General features: G+C 58.3%; 1 protein-coding gene across 1 annotated transcript; it reads left to right on the plus strand.

The window, feature by feature from the left end:
- The first annotated feature begins 662 nt into the window (after nucleotides 1-662).
- FEZF2 (FEZ family zinc finger 2) lies at nucleotides 663-6,774 on the plus strand. Its single transcript, XM_063348383.1, has 6 exons — nucleotides 663-2,947; nucleotides 3,458-4,050; nucleotides 4,408-5,258; nucleotides 5,356-5,490; nucleotides 5,588-5,720; nucleotides 6,166-6,774. Exons 3-6 carry the CDS (start codon nucleotides 4,464-4,466, stop codon nucleotides 6,426-6,428), a joined length of 1,326 nt encoding a protein of 441 aa, XP_063204453.1. The 5' UTR covers nucleotides 663-2,947; nucleotides 3,458-4,050; nucleotides 4,408-4,463; the 3' UTR covers nucleotides 6,429-6,774.
- The last annotated feature ends 6,929 nt before the right edge of the window (nucleotides 6,775-13,703 follow it).

Consider the following 13,703-nt stretch of genomic DNA (forward strand, 5'->3'; position numbering starts at 1 on the left):
GTCAAATGGGTAACAACCCCCTCTTCACCCCAGCCCCAAACTTTGCTATCCTGATTTCCCCATTCATTGCTTCCTAATTTGCCCAAAAAGTGTCTTTCCCTGACCACTGCAAACCAAACTACGGCCAAACACCTTGGGGCGATCCCCGGGCAGCACTCTGAGGGTGTAATTGCTGCCTTTCGCCAAGCCAGACCCAAATCCAGCCCGGTGGAGCCAAGGCCTGGGCAGCACTGCAGCCCAGCTCTCCTCCTAGCCTGACCCTGGGCCCCTTCGCTGCACCTTGCACCAGCCACAAAGCTACAAAGCCACATCAGAAGCTGCCCCCCCGGTTCACAAAAGGCAGCTCCATCCTAATTGCCTGCGCTAGTGGCTTGCCCAGTCGTCCATCACCTCGTGCTATTTAAAAAAAAAAAAAAAAAGAAAAAGAAAAAGTGTTTAAAAAAATACATATAAAAAGCAAAGCAGCATAGAAATCAAAGCCACCATTTCAGAGAGATCGAAGCATAATGCTAATAACTTTCGGCAGCTTCCACTGTGGAGTTTAAGCAGCTGCCAAGTTAAATAACTAGGAGGATCCTAAGTTATCTCCCAGTGGACCATAAATGCTCAGCGCCGACTACCCCGGCGCGGGCGGCCCGGGGGGCGCGGGGGGCCAGGCCTGCGGGGCCCTGCGCCCCCCGCCCGGCCGGGGCCCACCCGGGACGTACCCCCGGGAACCCCTCGCCGAGCGGGTCCGGTTGTCGGGAGGCGAAAGAGAAACCCCCGTCCGTTTTCGATGTCAGCGGCCGGGGAGCGTTTGGGGCCGGGGCTGCCGGGCGCTTATGGGACCAACTGATGAAAAGAGGCGTCAGATGAGCCCCGTGGCGAGCCCGGCGTGTTCGCGAGGGGTGGCCGGGCCGTCACGGCTGTCCCGGGACCGCAGTCGTTTTTCTCGGGGGGGCAGCTGCGCAAAAATACCCATAAGAGCGATGGCGTCCGCGTTGCGAGCGGCTTTGCGGCGTGCGCCTTCCAGGGAAAAATCCGCAAACCATTTCTCCCCTCTGAACGCCAGGAGTGGGATGGGGGGGGTGGGATGGGGGAGCGGGAGGGGTGAAGGCTTAAAACCCCACGGGACAACAGCCTCCACGGGAAAGGCAGAAAGCGGCGCCGAGCCGGGACCCCCGCAGCCCGCCCGACGTGCAACCGCTCCTGCTTCCCCCTCCAAAGCCGTTCTGAGCCATCTCGACCCCCCCAAAACCCGCCAGCCCCGTTGAGGGCTCCCGGCGCAGAGAGGGGGCGAAGGCACGGCGGTGGGCAGGGCGGCGTGGCGGGGGCAGCTGTCTCAAAGTCAGTCATTTGTTATATGCTTGCCGGAACTGCAGAAGTCGAATCGATAGAGACAGCCTCCAGCTGTGCCTAAACCTGCGATTTCAATTAAAATCCTGAGCTCCGATGCCCGGGTCTTAGCTGGGATCCCAAAGCACCGATACACAAGGCGTGCGGTAGCGCGGTTCCTCGCCGGCCAGGAGGTAGCGGCACGGCCAAGGCCGGGAGCCGGTACCCGGCCTCGGGCTCCGCGGGGGCTTCCCCAGACCGTGAGGAAGGAGGCGGCCCCGGGGCTGCTGCACGGGGTGCCCGCCGCCGCTCCTCGCCCCCGGCAGCCCCGAGGCCTGCGAGACCCGAGCCGGGCGGTGGGTGCGGAGCAGCGAGCCGGCAGCCGTCCCCTCGGCCAGGGCGGGAAGGAGGGAGAGAGCCGGCCCAGAAAACACCCCGGCAAGGACGAGGGCGGCGCGGGGAAGCTGGCAGCGAGCTCCCGGCCCCGGCTCCGCAGCCCTCTTTTATCCTGCCCGAAATCATCTCGTTTACAGAAAATATTTGTTTGCACTATTAGTTGGTACTGGAGTTAATTACTCAACGTGTGAGCGGGGAGTAATATGGATAAAAGCAGCCCCAGTGTTTATTGTGTGGGTGAGCTGTTGAGCGGTGCTTGAATAAACTGCAATTAGGGTTAGATAGAGATTAATTAACATGTGAGTGGCAAGGTGTAAAATAGTTCCCAACCCTCCACTCAGTATAATCTGCAGGCGAGGAAAAGAAGTTTGTGGAGGCTAATTAAATACTTTGCTAAAGCCGGCGAGCCCCGGGAGCGAGCGGAGCCCAGCCGCCGCCTGCCCGCTGCACGGCGGAGGCGCGGGCAGTGCGGCTCGGCGCGGCTCCCTGGGGCTCCGCCAGGCTCTCCTGCAGACCAGTCACCGCAGGCGGCTTGTGCCGGTGCACGTGGCTCTCCGCGGTCCTGTCCCACCCTCTCCTCCCAAAACCGGGACCGTTTGCCCCCTCCCTTGCACGCTGACCCATCAGACCCAGGCGGGGAGGATGGAGCGGGCAGGGCTGGGGGGACGCCAACACCTGATGCTCTAGGCGGAGAGACACCCCGCCCCTGCCCCCCGAGGAGAGGTGTCCCCCGGGGGCAGGGCGCTCCCCTCCGCCCGCCGGCAGCCCCCGGGGCGGTCGCCGCTTTCAGAGTTTGTTTCTGAAGCGTGTTGTGGTTCGCAGGTGAAAAAGCCTGTCTGCAAACAGCCGCCAGCGAGCTGCCCCGGCGGGGAGAGGAGGCGCGTCTTTGTCAGCGCCGCACAAAACCCCCGAATTCCTCCAAACTTTCTTAGGCGTGCTAGGGAGGCGGAAAAAAAAATATATATAGGGGCCTTTTCATTGCTTGCTTTACCTCTGGTCAGGCTCAATCTAAACCCTTCGCTCCCCCCCTCCCTCCGCCGGATAATCCTCCCCTTTATTTTAGAAACACACAAAACCAGGTTCCACGCAGCGCTATAGTGGCTACAAGTGAAAGAGAATTGAGCGCCCTGAATCGCTGGGGGAAAATTGGTTCGGCTGAATAGCCCCGGCGAGGGACGGGGCGGCTAATCAGGGCCAGGGGAGGTGCTGCCGCTGCAGTCGGGCCCCCCCAAAACAGGTGGGCACGGGACTCTCTCAATTACCGCGTCCTCGCATCTGAGGTTTCTGCAAATCCTCCCCTCACGCATCAAGTCGTTTTAATTAGAGAGAGGAAGCGAAGAAACCCTGGCGTCCAGGCGCTATAATGTAGCGTCGCTTATTTTTTTGAGGGGGGGAGGAAGACGAGCGTGGGGGGGGGCACCACCAGGGCTAGAAGGGAACGGGAGAGCCGCCCCGCTGCCCCCCACCCCGGGAAGCGGTTACCTTTCGGGGGTGACAATTTGCAAAACTCCCATTCGCAGCGCACGATTCCTTTTTTTTTCCTTTAAACAGCGAAAACCCAGCCCTGGACTCGACTCCCTCCGCGTTTATTTAAGGCTAATCACCAGCTACCCTGAGAGGGGAGGGGGGTGGAATTAAACTTAGTTTAATTAACATTAATACACTGTCCTAATTAATGGGTTGGCTATTAATTTATACATGCTGGGGAGGCTCGCAGATAAGTGACAATTTATTAATTATCTTCTAGCTCGGTTGCAACGGAGCTGATTGCAGATGGGTTGCCAAAATAACTCGAGCATGGTTGCGTGGTAGTTGCTTTCGGGAAAAAAAAAATCATTCTCCCCCTTCTTAAAAAAAAAGGAAAAAAAAAGGAAGAAGAAAAAAAAATCCTCACGCTCACTCGGAGTGGCTCTTCTAACCCCAGCAAGAACTGGAGCACTCTTTTCCACCCAACTTGTGAATCGCACTTGCCTTCTAATTTGCCACATGCAAAACGATTCCTCTGCTTTGCAAGTTGCTTTTTAAGAAGGGAGAGAGAGAGGAAAAAACCCAGCTCGCACACGAGCGATTTGTGCGTCTTAAACTGGAAGGAAATTGTGCGTGGAGAGGGGGGGCTCCTCTTCCTCTCTCTGCCCCAACCCACCGCGCTCCAGCCCGGCGCCTCGGCTCGGGGAAGATCCATGGTGGCATCCCCATGTCATTCTGCTCGAAGTGACTTCATGTGATGTCAGCTTTAAATGTACGAGACCGTGATCTGACGCTCAGGAAGATGTTTGCTATCAAAATCTGACTGTGGCCACACTGAGCTGCTTGGATGCGTCTCGCCGGCGCTGGGCAAAGGTAAGTGGTCCCAAGGGGAGCCCCGCCGCCCCTCGCCGTGCACCCCGCCCCTGCCCCCGCATTTCCCGGACCGCGGCCATCGGTGGGGCTGGGCTGGGTGGCATCGGTCTAGGGGAGGTTTTTCTTTTTCTTTCTTTTCCTTTCTTTTTCTTTTTTAAATACTAACAAGGTCTAGCTTGCATGTTACTTAAGCGTGTTCCGCTTAATGAGCAGTAATCTGGTACCCTACGTGCCATTGTTCTTGGATATGTTCATTTGAATGTAAATAGGGAGGGGGTGCCGGTGGGGGGGTGGTGATGGGGGGGAGAACAAGGTGCTTATTAAATTGATTTGTCTCCTGGCTTTTCTGGAATGCAGAGCCGAGAGCGGGAGCGACTCGCTGCTCATACCAAGTTCCCGCACGGCGGAGCGACATGGCGAGCTCGGGGTCGCTGGAGACGGTCATGCCTTCTTCCTGCCCCCGGCACGACGGCAGGGCCGCCGCCGCTAACCCCTCCAAGACCCTGGCCTTCTCCATCGAGCGGATCATGGCCAAGACGTCGGAGCCCAAGCCAGCCTTCGAGCAGAGGCACGGCGGGCCGGGGCCAGAGCCGGAGCCGGGCAAGAAGCCGCTGAGCCTGTGCTCGCCCCTGCCCTGCGTGATTCCCATCCCGCCGCTGGGCTACGAGGTGCCCTCCAAGACTCTCCTCAACTACTCGGAGCTGTGGAAGAGCAGCCTGCGGGGCGGCGCGGGGCTCTGCAAAGCCAACTGCGGCGTCTGCTGCAAGGCAGAGCTCGCCCTGGGCCAGCCCAGCGGCCGGCTCATCAAGCCGCAGGTCATCCATCAAGCGGGGACCGTGCCGGCAGCCCCCCGCTCCCTCTACTACTTCAACTACCTGGACGCCGCGTACCACCCGGCCGACATCCTGCACGGACAGCTCTTCCCCGCCGGCCTGCTGGGCGCCCCGCCGCCGGGGGGGCTCTCGGCCCACCAGAAGCTTTTCCTGCTGGAGAACGCCAAGCTGGCGGGGCTGGCAGCCGAGAAGCTGCCGCCGCCGCCGCCCTTCGCCCACAAGGAGCGGCTGCCGGGACACCTGGACCAGGTGATGAAGGAGGCGGCGGCGGCGGAGCGCGGCGGACCCCCCAAGGGCCACGCCAAGTTGGGGGGCGGCGGCGGCGGGGCGGCGGAGGGCAAACCCAAAAATTTCACCTGCGAGGTCTGCGGCAAGGTAAGGGGGGCGCTGGTAAAGGGCGGGGGGGGGGGACGGGACGGGACACGGGGGGCCGTGCCGCGCCTGACCTCGCCTTCCCGGCGCTTCCCCGCAGGTGTTCAACGCGCACTACAACCTCACCCGCCACATGCCGGTGCACACGGGGGCCAGGCCGTTCGTGTGCAAGGTCTGCGGGAAGGGCTTCCGCCAGGCCAGCACCTTGTGCCGGCACAAAATCATCCACACCCAGGTAGGTGGGGGTCAGCCGGGGTGCGGGAGGCGGCGCCCCCCCCCCCCTTCGCTCTCCGCGGAGTCCCCCCTGACCGGCCTCTCGTCCCCCGGTGCAGGAGAAACCCCACAAGTGCAACCAGTGCGGGAAGGCGTTCAACAGGAGCTCCACGCTCAACACCCACATCCGCATCCACGCCGGCTACAAGCCCTTCGTCTGCGAGTTCTGCGGCAAGGGCTTCCACCAGAAAGGTGAGCCGGGCCGGGCCGAGGGCCCCCCCGGGGCCTTCGCCCATCATTAGCGGGGATTAAACGCGGCAAGCCCTGCCCGGCTGGGGGACGAGAGGGGCGCGGGCAGAGCCGCCGCTGCCGCTCCCAATTACTTTCCCTCTAAGCCGGGCCGCATCGCCGGGGACTGCTGACGGTTCTCCCTAAATGCTTTTTAAATGAGAGGTACCGGGCCTTGGTCCTAATCCAGAGCCCTCCATTTGCCGCGGGTCAGCGGGCTGACCCTGCCTCTCATTTGTGCCGTGCCAGTTGCACGCTGCTCCGCGCTGACACGGACCGAGTTTGACAAGTCGGACGAGGGTGCAGGGGGGAGACACTTCCTAACAGTCGCCCCCCGTCCTGCCCTGCCTTACCTGTCTGCTCTATGCCCTCGGGTAACCCCCTTTTCCACCCTTTTCCTCTCTCGCAGGCAACTACAAGAACCACAAGCTGACCCACAGCGGAGAGAAGCAATACAAGTGCACCATTTGCAACAAAGCCTTTCACCAGATCTATAACTTGACTTTCCACATGCACACCCACAACGATAAGAAGCCCTTTACGTGCGTCACTTGCGGGAAAGGATTTTGCAGAAACTTTGATTTAAAGAAGCACGTCCGAAAGTTGCACGACAGCGTCTCCAGCGCTCCGCCGCCGCCGCCGCGGGACCCTGGGCGCAGCGGGCAGAGCTAAGGGCCCGGCGCAGCCCTCCCCGCCCAACTCGGACCTGCTCCACCGGGCCAGCACTATTTATCCAAACCAGCCTTTGCTTCTCTGTCTTTTCCCCAGCGAGCTCAGCCGCCGGTAGCAAGCGATCCCGAGCCGCATTTGTATATAAGAGGAATCTTATTTAACGGCGCGTTGCGCCGCCGGAGCGGGCCAGGAGGGGCCGGGCTGGCCGCCCCCCGCCCGGCGCCAGGACAGCGCTCTTTATACGTGTCTGTAAATCTCCATTTTAAATGTACGCTCGAATAAGTGAGGAATATATATATATCTATATCTATCTATCATGGGACAATAAACCGGCCCTTCGCAGGTGTCTCATTTCCCACCTCGGCCCCGGTCCGAGCGAGGACCGGGCTGAACGGCGATACATGTCTCTTCCCCCGTGTAAAGACGGCTTGCGGGAGCTCCGGCAGCCAGGCCGGCGGGAGCCTGCCGCTCCAGGGCCCGCCGAGCGCCCCGAGGAAACAAAACGAGGGCGGGAGGGGACCGGGCGGCTTCAGAGGGCTGCTGCCCCCCCGCCCCGCGCCACCGGATAGGGGCAGCGCCGGTGCGGGACCCCCGGCCGGCAGCGTGAAGGGCGGCTCGGAGTTTCCCAGCGCCGCTCTCCGGGGTCGGTTCATTACGGCGTGTTTAAGCCGCTCCTGAATGACTATCTTTCCCTGCATGCAGATGAAATGATCTCACGCTTGCTTTCCGAGTAATGACCCAAATTAAGAGAGAAAACACAGACCCTTCAAACCGCATTACATTAATCTAATCACTCCCAGCAGGCCTCAGAAACTCTTTTTGATCAGAATATGGATAATCAAGCACTTGGATTACACTAAATATTCCCTTCTCATCTCCCCCCCTCTCTCACTTTTAATATGCAAGTGTCTATTCCGGCCACGTCGTTAGGAACAATATTATTCTAGCGGAGAAAGGAGATTGAGCCGGCCGTGCGTGTGCGTGCTGCTCGGGCCGGGCTTGCCAATGAAGAGGGGAACGAGCGAGGCACCAAAATGCCTGGGGACGGCGTAATGGGGAGTTCACCTTTCCCCGCTTAATTGAGTGGTTAAATGGTGGGAGGCGAGGACGAGCACAGCTCGCCGCCGAGCGCAGGAACGGGAGGCGACCCCTCGCTCCGGCTTTCTGGATTAATTATTCGGCTGCGATGCCCCGTGCTCCCCGAGGAGCGGGCCGGGGCCGGGGGGCTGCCGGGCCCAGTGTTCCCGCTGGAGGGACGGGGGCGATTTCAGAGTTTCTCGGGGTTTGCATTTTTAAGCGCCAGAAGTAGCGTTTTGATGGTCTGGGCCGGGTGAGGAGCGGGAAAGGATGCCCAGTGATCCTGGCAGCGGGGGAAGATCGTGCCGGAATTTGTTAAAAAAATTTTGGGAGAGTTTCGGGTTAAAAGTAAATAAAAAAAAAAATAATGCAACCCCCGTCGCCGTAAATCACCGCTCTGGGAATGTTGGCGGGGGGTTGGGGACTGTCCCCTCAAAGCGAAGGGGCTGTAGCTCAACCCCTTGCAGGCGGGTCGCGGCTGCGAAGCGCCAGCTGAGCCCGGCTCTCCCGCCGCCGCGACAGACGGGACGGGACAGCCCACGGGCCGGGGGCCGCGGGAAGGGACCCCCATCTCCGTGAGGACACTGTTGGGGGGAGGCCACGGAGGACGAGGTGCCGGAGGAAGGGAGCGGGGCGCGGAGGCGAGCGGCGTGTCCGGCGGGGCGTGCGGAGTCGGTCCCGCTGCCAGGTTCGGGGGAAGCGGCGCTTCCCCCGCACCTCGGGGGCTGGGAAGAGGTGGCGGTTGCCAGCCGAGGGCCGAAAGCGGGAGCCCGGCGCGGCTGCGGGCCCCACAGGCAGCATCCCCAGCCCTCCTGATGGGCGAAAGCAGTGCAAAACCTGCTCCCGGGAAAGGGATTAAGGAAGCGCGTTATTTTCGCATTTTTTATAAAAAGCGACGTTGTTTACAGAGCCGTCTGTGAGAGGGGGAGCGGCATCCTCGGGGCACCCCGAAGCGCCACGCTGCCCGGGTTTGGTGGCCTCGCCCGCCCTGGGGAGCGGTGGGCAGCCCTTCCCGCGCCGGGTGTCGCTCCGGCTTCCCCCCGACCTCGGACGCACTGGGAAGGGGCCACCGCAGCGCGCTGGCCACCGGCAGGCCCAGGCCCCCCCTACCCCCGCCCGGGATCTCACCCGGATCCCGGCACACTCAAGCCGCAGATCGCGGGGGAGGGGCGGCTCTGTCAGACACACACACGCCAGAGACTCCAATTATCTTCTCCCTCACAAGATGTTTCTGCTGTCCACGACTGCTCACACTTCGGCACTCTTGCCAGCAAGCCTCAATAATAACACAAAACCCGCACAAAAAAAAAAAAAAAAAAAAAAAAAGAAAGAAAAAAACACCAACCACCAACCCTCTCCCGGCGCCGCAGCCGCGCACACAACAGATTGAGCGGTGCCGGTGCCTCGGGGGGAGGGTTAGAGGTGCCTCCGAGCAGAGAGCGACGTGCCAGCGCCGCCGGGCTTCCCCCCTCGGCCCGCCCGGCCCGGCGCCTCCCCGGGACCGGGCGGCACCCAGGTGCGTCCCGCCGGGCACCGGGAAGCGAACAACCCAAAGGCAGCTGCGTTGCCCTTTTCCCTGCACTCCGCTCTCCAAACGTCTGAGCAACCAGTTTGCTGCTAGAAACATGTTAATTGCCAACGGAGCTCATTAAGGCATGCACATGCAAAACACAGCGAGGGAGATTAAATGGACAAAAGCGCAATAATGAACTGTCAACAATCGGACCCATCTACACGACCAGGAGCACTCAAGAATGAGGCATTTAGAGGCAACAAAGGATTGTCTGGGACAGGAAGAAAGGACGACCTAGACTTTTGTTTAGTCAACACAATTGATTACAAATGAGAGATTAACAGGATAGCTTCAGAGTTTTTTTGAAGGAGGCAGAAGAGAAAAGTCCAATTAAGTGCACCGAATGTTAACTACATTGATTTCCACGGCCAGCCCTAGAGAAATTCTCATTAAACCATCCCTGGCGATCCCTTTTGGAAAGTAATTTGTCTCCCTGATGGAGCAGAGAAAGGGAGCCGTGTAAAGAGAAAGAAGCGCTAGTTCTTGGCACAATGAGCTTAGGAGACACACTGGAAAGAGCCAAAGGGGGAGTTAATGAGCATCTGACAAGCCGCTTGGACCCGGGCCTGGAGAGCAGCGATGAAAAGATGGAATTGGCCAACAACTATTCTTTATATCAAACATAAAAAGGCCAATCTGAAACAGGGCTGCTCAAAGCTGGTGGGGAAGAAAAGAAAGGCCCCCACTGGGGGGTGGAGTGGAGGGCTCAACTGCCCCATTGGGACGGTGAAAAAAAAAAAAATGCACTGGCATGTCCCTCTCCCGAGCGAGCGGAGCTGCCGGACCTCGGCACCAGCCCCGGGCCAGGCCCGGCCGAGGGGGCACGGCAGCCCCGCTGCAGCCACCCCCGGCCCGGAGGCGTTTGCACAGCCTGACCTCGCCCCACACCGCCCCCCGAGAAAGGGGACCCCTGGCCAGCCGAGCAGGGTACAGTTTTAAGAGGTTACATCCCGCAGAGAGAGGTTACGGGCTATCCCAAATCACATGCCTCCTGGGGACCAGGAGGCAACGCCACTTCAAAACACGCTTTCACCCTCCCCGGGGTTGTCCTCGCCCACCTGTGCCGACCCCCTCCCGCTGCTCAGGGCTACGGTCCCCCCCGGAGACCAGACACTGCGCAGCGCAAGGCAAGGCAACATGCCTCCTCTCCCCTCGTGTAGACATGGGTCGCTCGGAGGCTCTTAAATCAGATTAGAGCTCGTTAATAACAATTTTGGCTTAAGTCTGTATTGACTTAGGTTTAGGAATGGCTTAGCACTTTCGCTTAAGTCAACACTACGGCTAAATTGACACATGCCTTTCCCAACCAGCCGGGTCCCCGCGGATGCCCAGATGCCCACAAGGACTTGTCCTTCTCCTGCTTTAAGCCATTTTACAAGACTATTTGCATTATTTCAAAGCGATCCCACCAGGCCTCGAGCGTGCCAACATGCTGCCGTGTGTCATACATGAGGGTCCCCCCCATGGAGCCTCCCAGGGTCGGGGCATTGCTATTCTTCGGGCTTTCGCCCAGCCCTCGACGGCATGGTCTGTATCCCCTCCCTAACGCCTCTCTCTGCAGGCCTGCTCTACCCTTTCAGATTTGGACCCCGGACACCCCTCAGAGAGCCAGGGGCTGCACTGCCACCCATGCCCGAGCTCCACAGAGAGAGAAAGGAACCGGAGGGGAAGGCAGCACTGCAGGCCCCAACACAGGCATCGCCCTTCAGCCAGCACTGACAGTGGCCTCGGTGAGGACTACCGTCTGGGTTTGACCCCAGGAGCAGCCACGTGCAGGCAGGACAGCAAGGGGGCAGGTAGGCCTGAGGCTGGGCAAGCAGAGGGGGTGAGCGGCATGCAACAGCAGCAGGGATGGGCACCCAGCCCCAGGCTGGGATGCAGTCACCCCATGTCCTTCCTCTCCTGAGGGCTCCTGCAGGCAGATCTCACGCCATAGGAGGCTTCACCCCACACCATTTGTCTTCCTGCCCTTCCTCTTGCTGCCGCCCTCCCCACTTTCTCCTGAGCCACCAGTCCTGCCACACTCCAGGGCAGCCCCAGTGCTGCAGGTCCTGCCCTCCCGCTGACCAGCACCTGACACAGCCACAGGGTCTTCCATAAAGACACAAAAAGAGAAGAAAAAGCTCTTATCAGCTCACCTCTACCATTCTCCCTGACTCTCCAGGTGACCCTTCCCCACCTTCTTAATCCCACTCCTGGCCCACTCTCACCACTAACTCAGCCAAAGCTGCAGGCTCACGTTATTCGTATTTATCACATTTATCTCTTGCAATTGCTTTATTGATTGAATCACGGAAAGGTGAGCCCAACACGTGTCCTCAATTTAAAAAAAAAAAAAAAAAGGCAGGGGAGGTATTTGGACTTCCCTGCTCTCCGTTTTGGAGCAGGTGACTTTTCCTTGTCAGGTAGATTGCAGGGAGCCCCCGTAGCACCGAGATCCGCGGCTTCCCTTTGCTCCCTCCTGTCCCTCGGCTGAGAGTTTTCAGCGTGGCTGCCGAAAGTCACTGGTTCTCTTAAAATCCGTTAAAATCTGCTTTAAAGTGATTCCGGTAAGAGCGTGTTTTGTCATGGAAAAGCCTTGTTGTCCCCAGCGGGGATGGGGACAAAACGCTGTCAAACACGGAGCGCAGAAAAAAGGCGTTGTCTCAGAGTTTATAAACCCGAAACAACGCAAAACTTGACTTTTTCTACAAGTATTTTCATCTTTGCCGTCTGCTGCCTTTACAGAAGACGCAGGCTGATGAGTAACTTTAAAAGCGATCTGGTCCGGGGGCAGAAATACTTCCAGCCGACGGGGCAGGGACCGGGCACCTCGCCGGACCCGCGGCGCCGCGGTGTAGGGCAGCACTGCGGCTTCGCCTCTCCCGGCTCCTCGCCGAGCCTCTCGGAGCACCCCTGGCCCCCTCCGGGCCGCCCCAGCCCGCGGGCGGTACAAACAAACCAGGCCCCAGCGGTGGTAAGCGGGGTCTGCCCTGGCAGCCCCGGCCGGGACCAAAACCCTCCCCTAAATCCAACGGGGATGGGCGCTTTGAAACACTTGGAAGACCGAGGCCACCGGGAGCCAAATATTTCCCCAAATCACCGCCGCTGCAATGGGCGCGATTGTCCTTTGAAGGGCGCAGGCGTTTCAAAAGCACAGAGAGCACCTGAGACCGCCCGCAATCGCGTTCCCAAAGTCCCGCTAACTGTCTGATACTCCTTCTACTGTCTTCCTCCCTGCTGCCAGTTGCCAAGATATTTCACATAAATAGAAGCTTTCTGATTTATAATCAGCCTCTTCCTTCTGATTCATTATGTTAATGAATTGAGATATTACCAACATTGGATTATCGCATCATTGAATGAATCCAGCAAAAGAAAGCTGATTATAGAGGAAAAAGCCAAGTATACCCGGAAACTTAATAAAAAGAAACGTCCGAGAAATAGTGTAAAAGCGTCTGCATTTGTTTAAGCTCACTCTAAACACCGTTCACAGATGACGGGGGAATGCGGCAGTTTCGTTCACATATACCAACCTTTCCCCTATGCATTTACGGACATGTTTTCCACCGTTACGGTTATTATTACGAACATTTCCAAGGAATCAAACCCGCTGCCCAGAGCTTCCCTGGGAACCTCGGCGGACACACGCAAGGTGCTTCTCGTTCACTTTCTCAGCAGCCCCACCGCCCCCGAAACGGCCGCCCGCCTGTCCTCCCACCCAGCCCTTCCCCGCGGCCGGAGCGATCTCGTTTCGCACTGGGAAGCGACAGAGAAATGCTGGGTTTTTTTTTCTTCCCCCATCCTTTCTCCCTTCCACACAGCCGCTCGGCTGAGGCTTCCCCCAGCCTGGAGCAGCCCTACCCCTCGGGCAGAGCCCCGGCGCTGCCGGGGAAGCGCAGGTACGATCGCGCTTAACAAAGCTGCAGGCGTGTGGGGCGCTTAAGCAAATTATCCTCCGGAAGCTTTTATTGAGCAACAGTTAGAGCACCGTGAATGGAGCTACTGGGAACACATACAAACTAAATGGGTAAAGAAATGCAAGTCTGGAAAGCAAAATTACGTTTCCCCAACACCGCTGTGAGGCAGGTACTAATTTGCTGCGGCTTCAAGCTATGTAATTAGTCAAGGAGACTGTAATTTACTTAGAGGACGGCAAAATTTTCCTTTTATTAATTTGCGATATATTTGTAAAATAATCTTACGGCAGCTGGCTCTGCTTGAATCTGTTTCAAAAGTGTGATGTAAATACCGTCTCACACTATTTTGTTGCCTATTAGGGCTTTCTGGTAGGTGATACGACTGAGAGTAGGGAGAAAGAACACCACACATTTATTTTTAAGATCATCATCACTAGCGATAAAACTTAAGAGAAGAAGCGAGCAGACTTCCTATCTGTATGCCTTAAAAACGTATGCAAAGTAACTCAAATGAAAAAGATACAACTGGAAGACTACACACACAGCGGGTACAATTTAGGGCATTTTCAAGAGCTGTTTCAGCTGTGTTTAAAAGGAGCAGCAAATTCCCAAATTAAATCACTCTATTTACGGCAAAGACAAAGAGCTTCACACAGCAGGAGGATGCACTAAAGAACCGTTCTTTTTTTCCACCTGTTTCCTTCGCAAAGGTTTAAGTATCTCTAT

Source organism: Chroicocephalus ridibundus, chromosome 10 (assembly GCF_963924245.1).
Source record: "Chroicocephalus ridibundus chromosome 10, bChrRid1.1, whole genome shotgun sequence".
Classification (NCBI taxonomy): domain Eukaryota; kingdom Metazoa; phylum Chordata; class Aves; order Charadriiformes; family Laridae; genus Chroicocephalus; species Chroicocephalus ridibundus.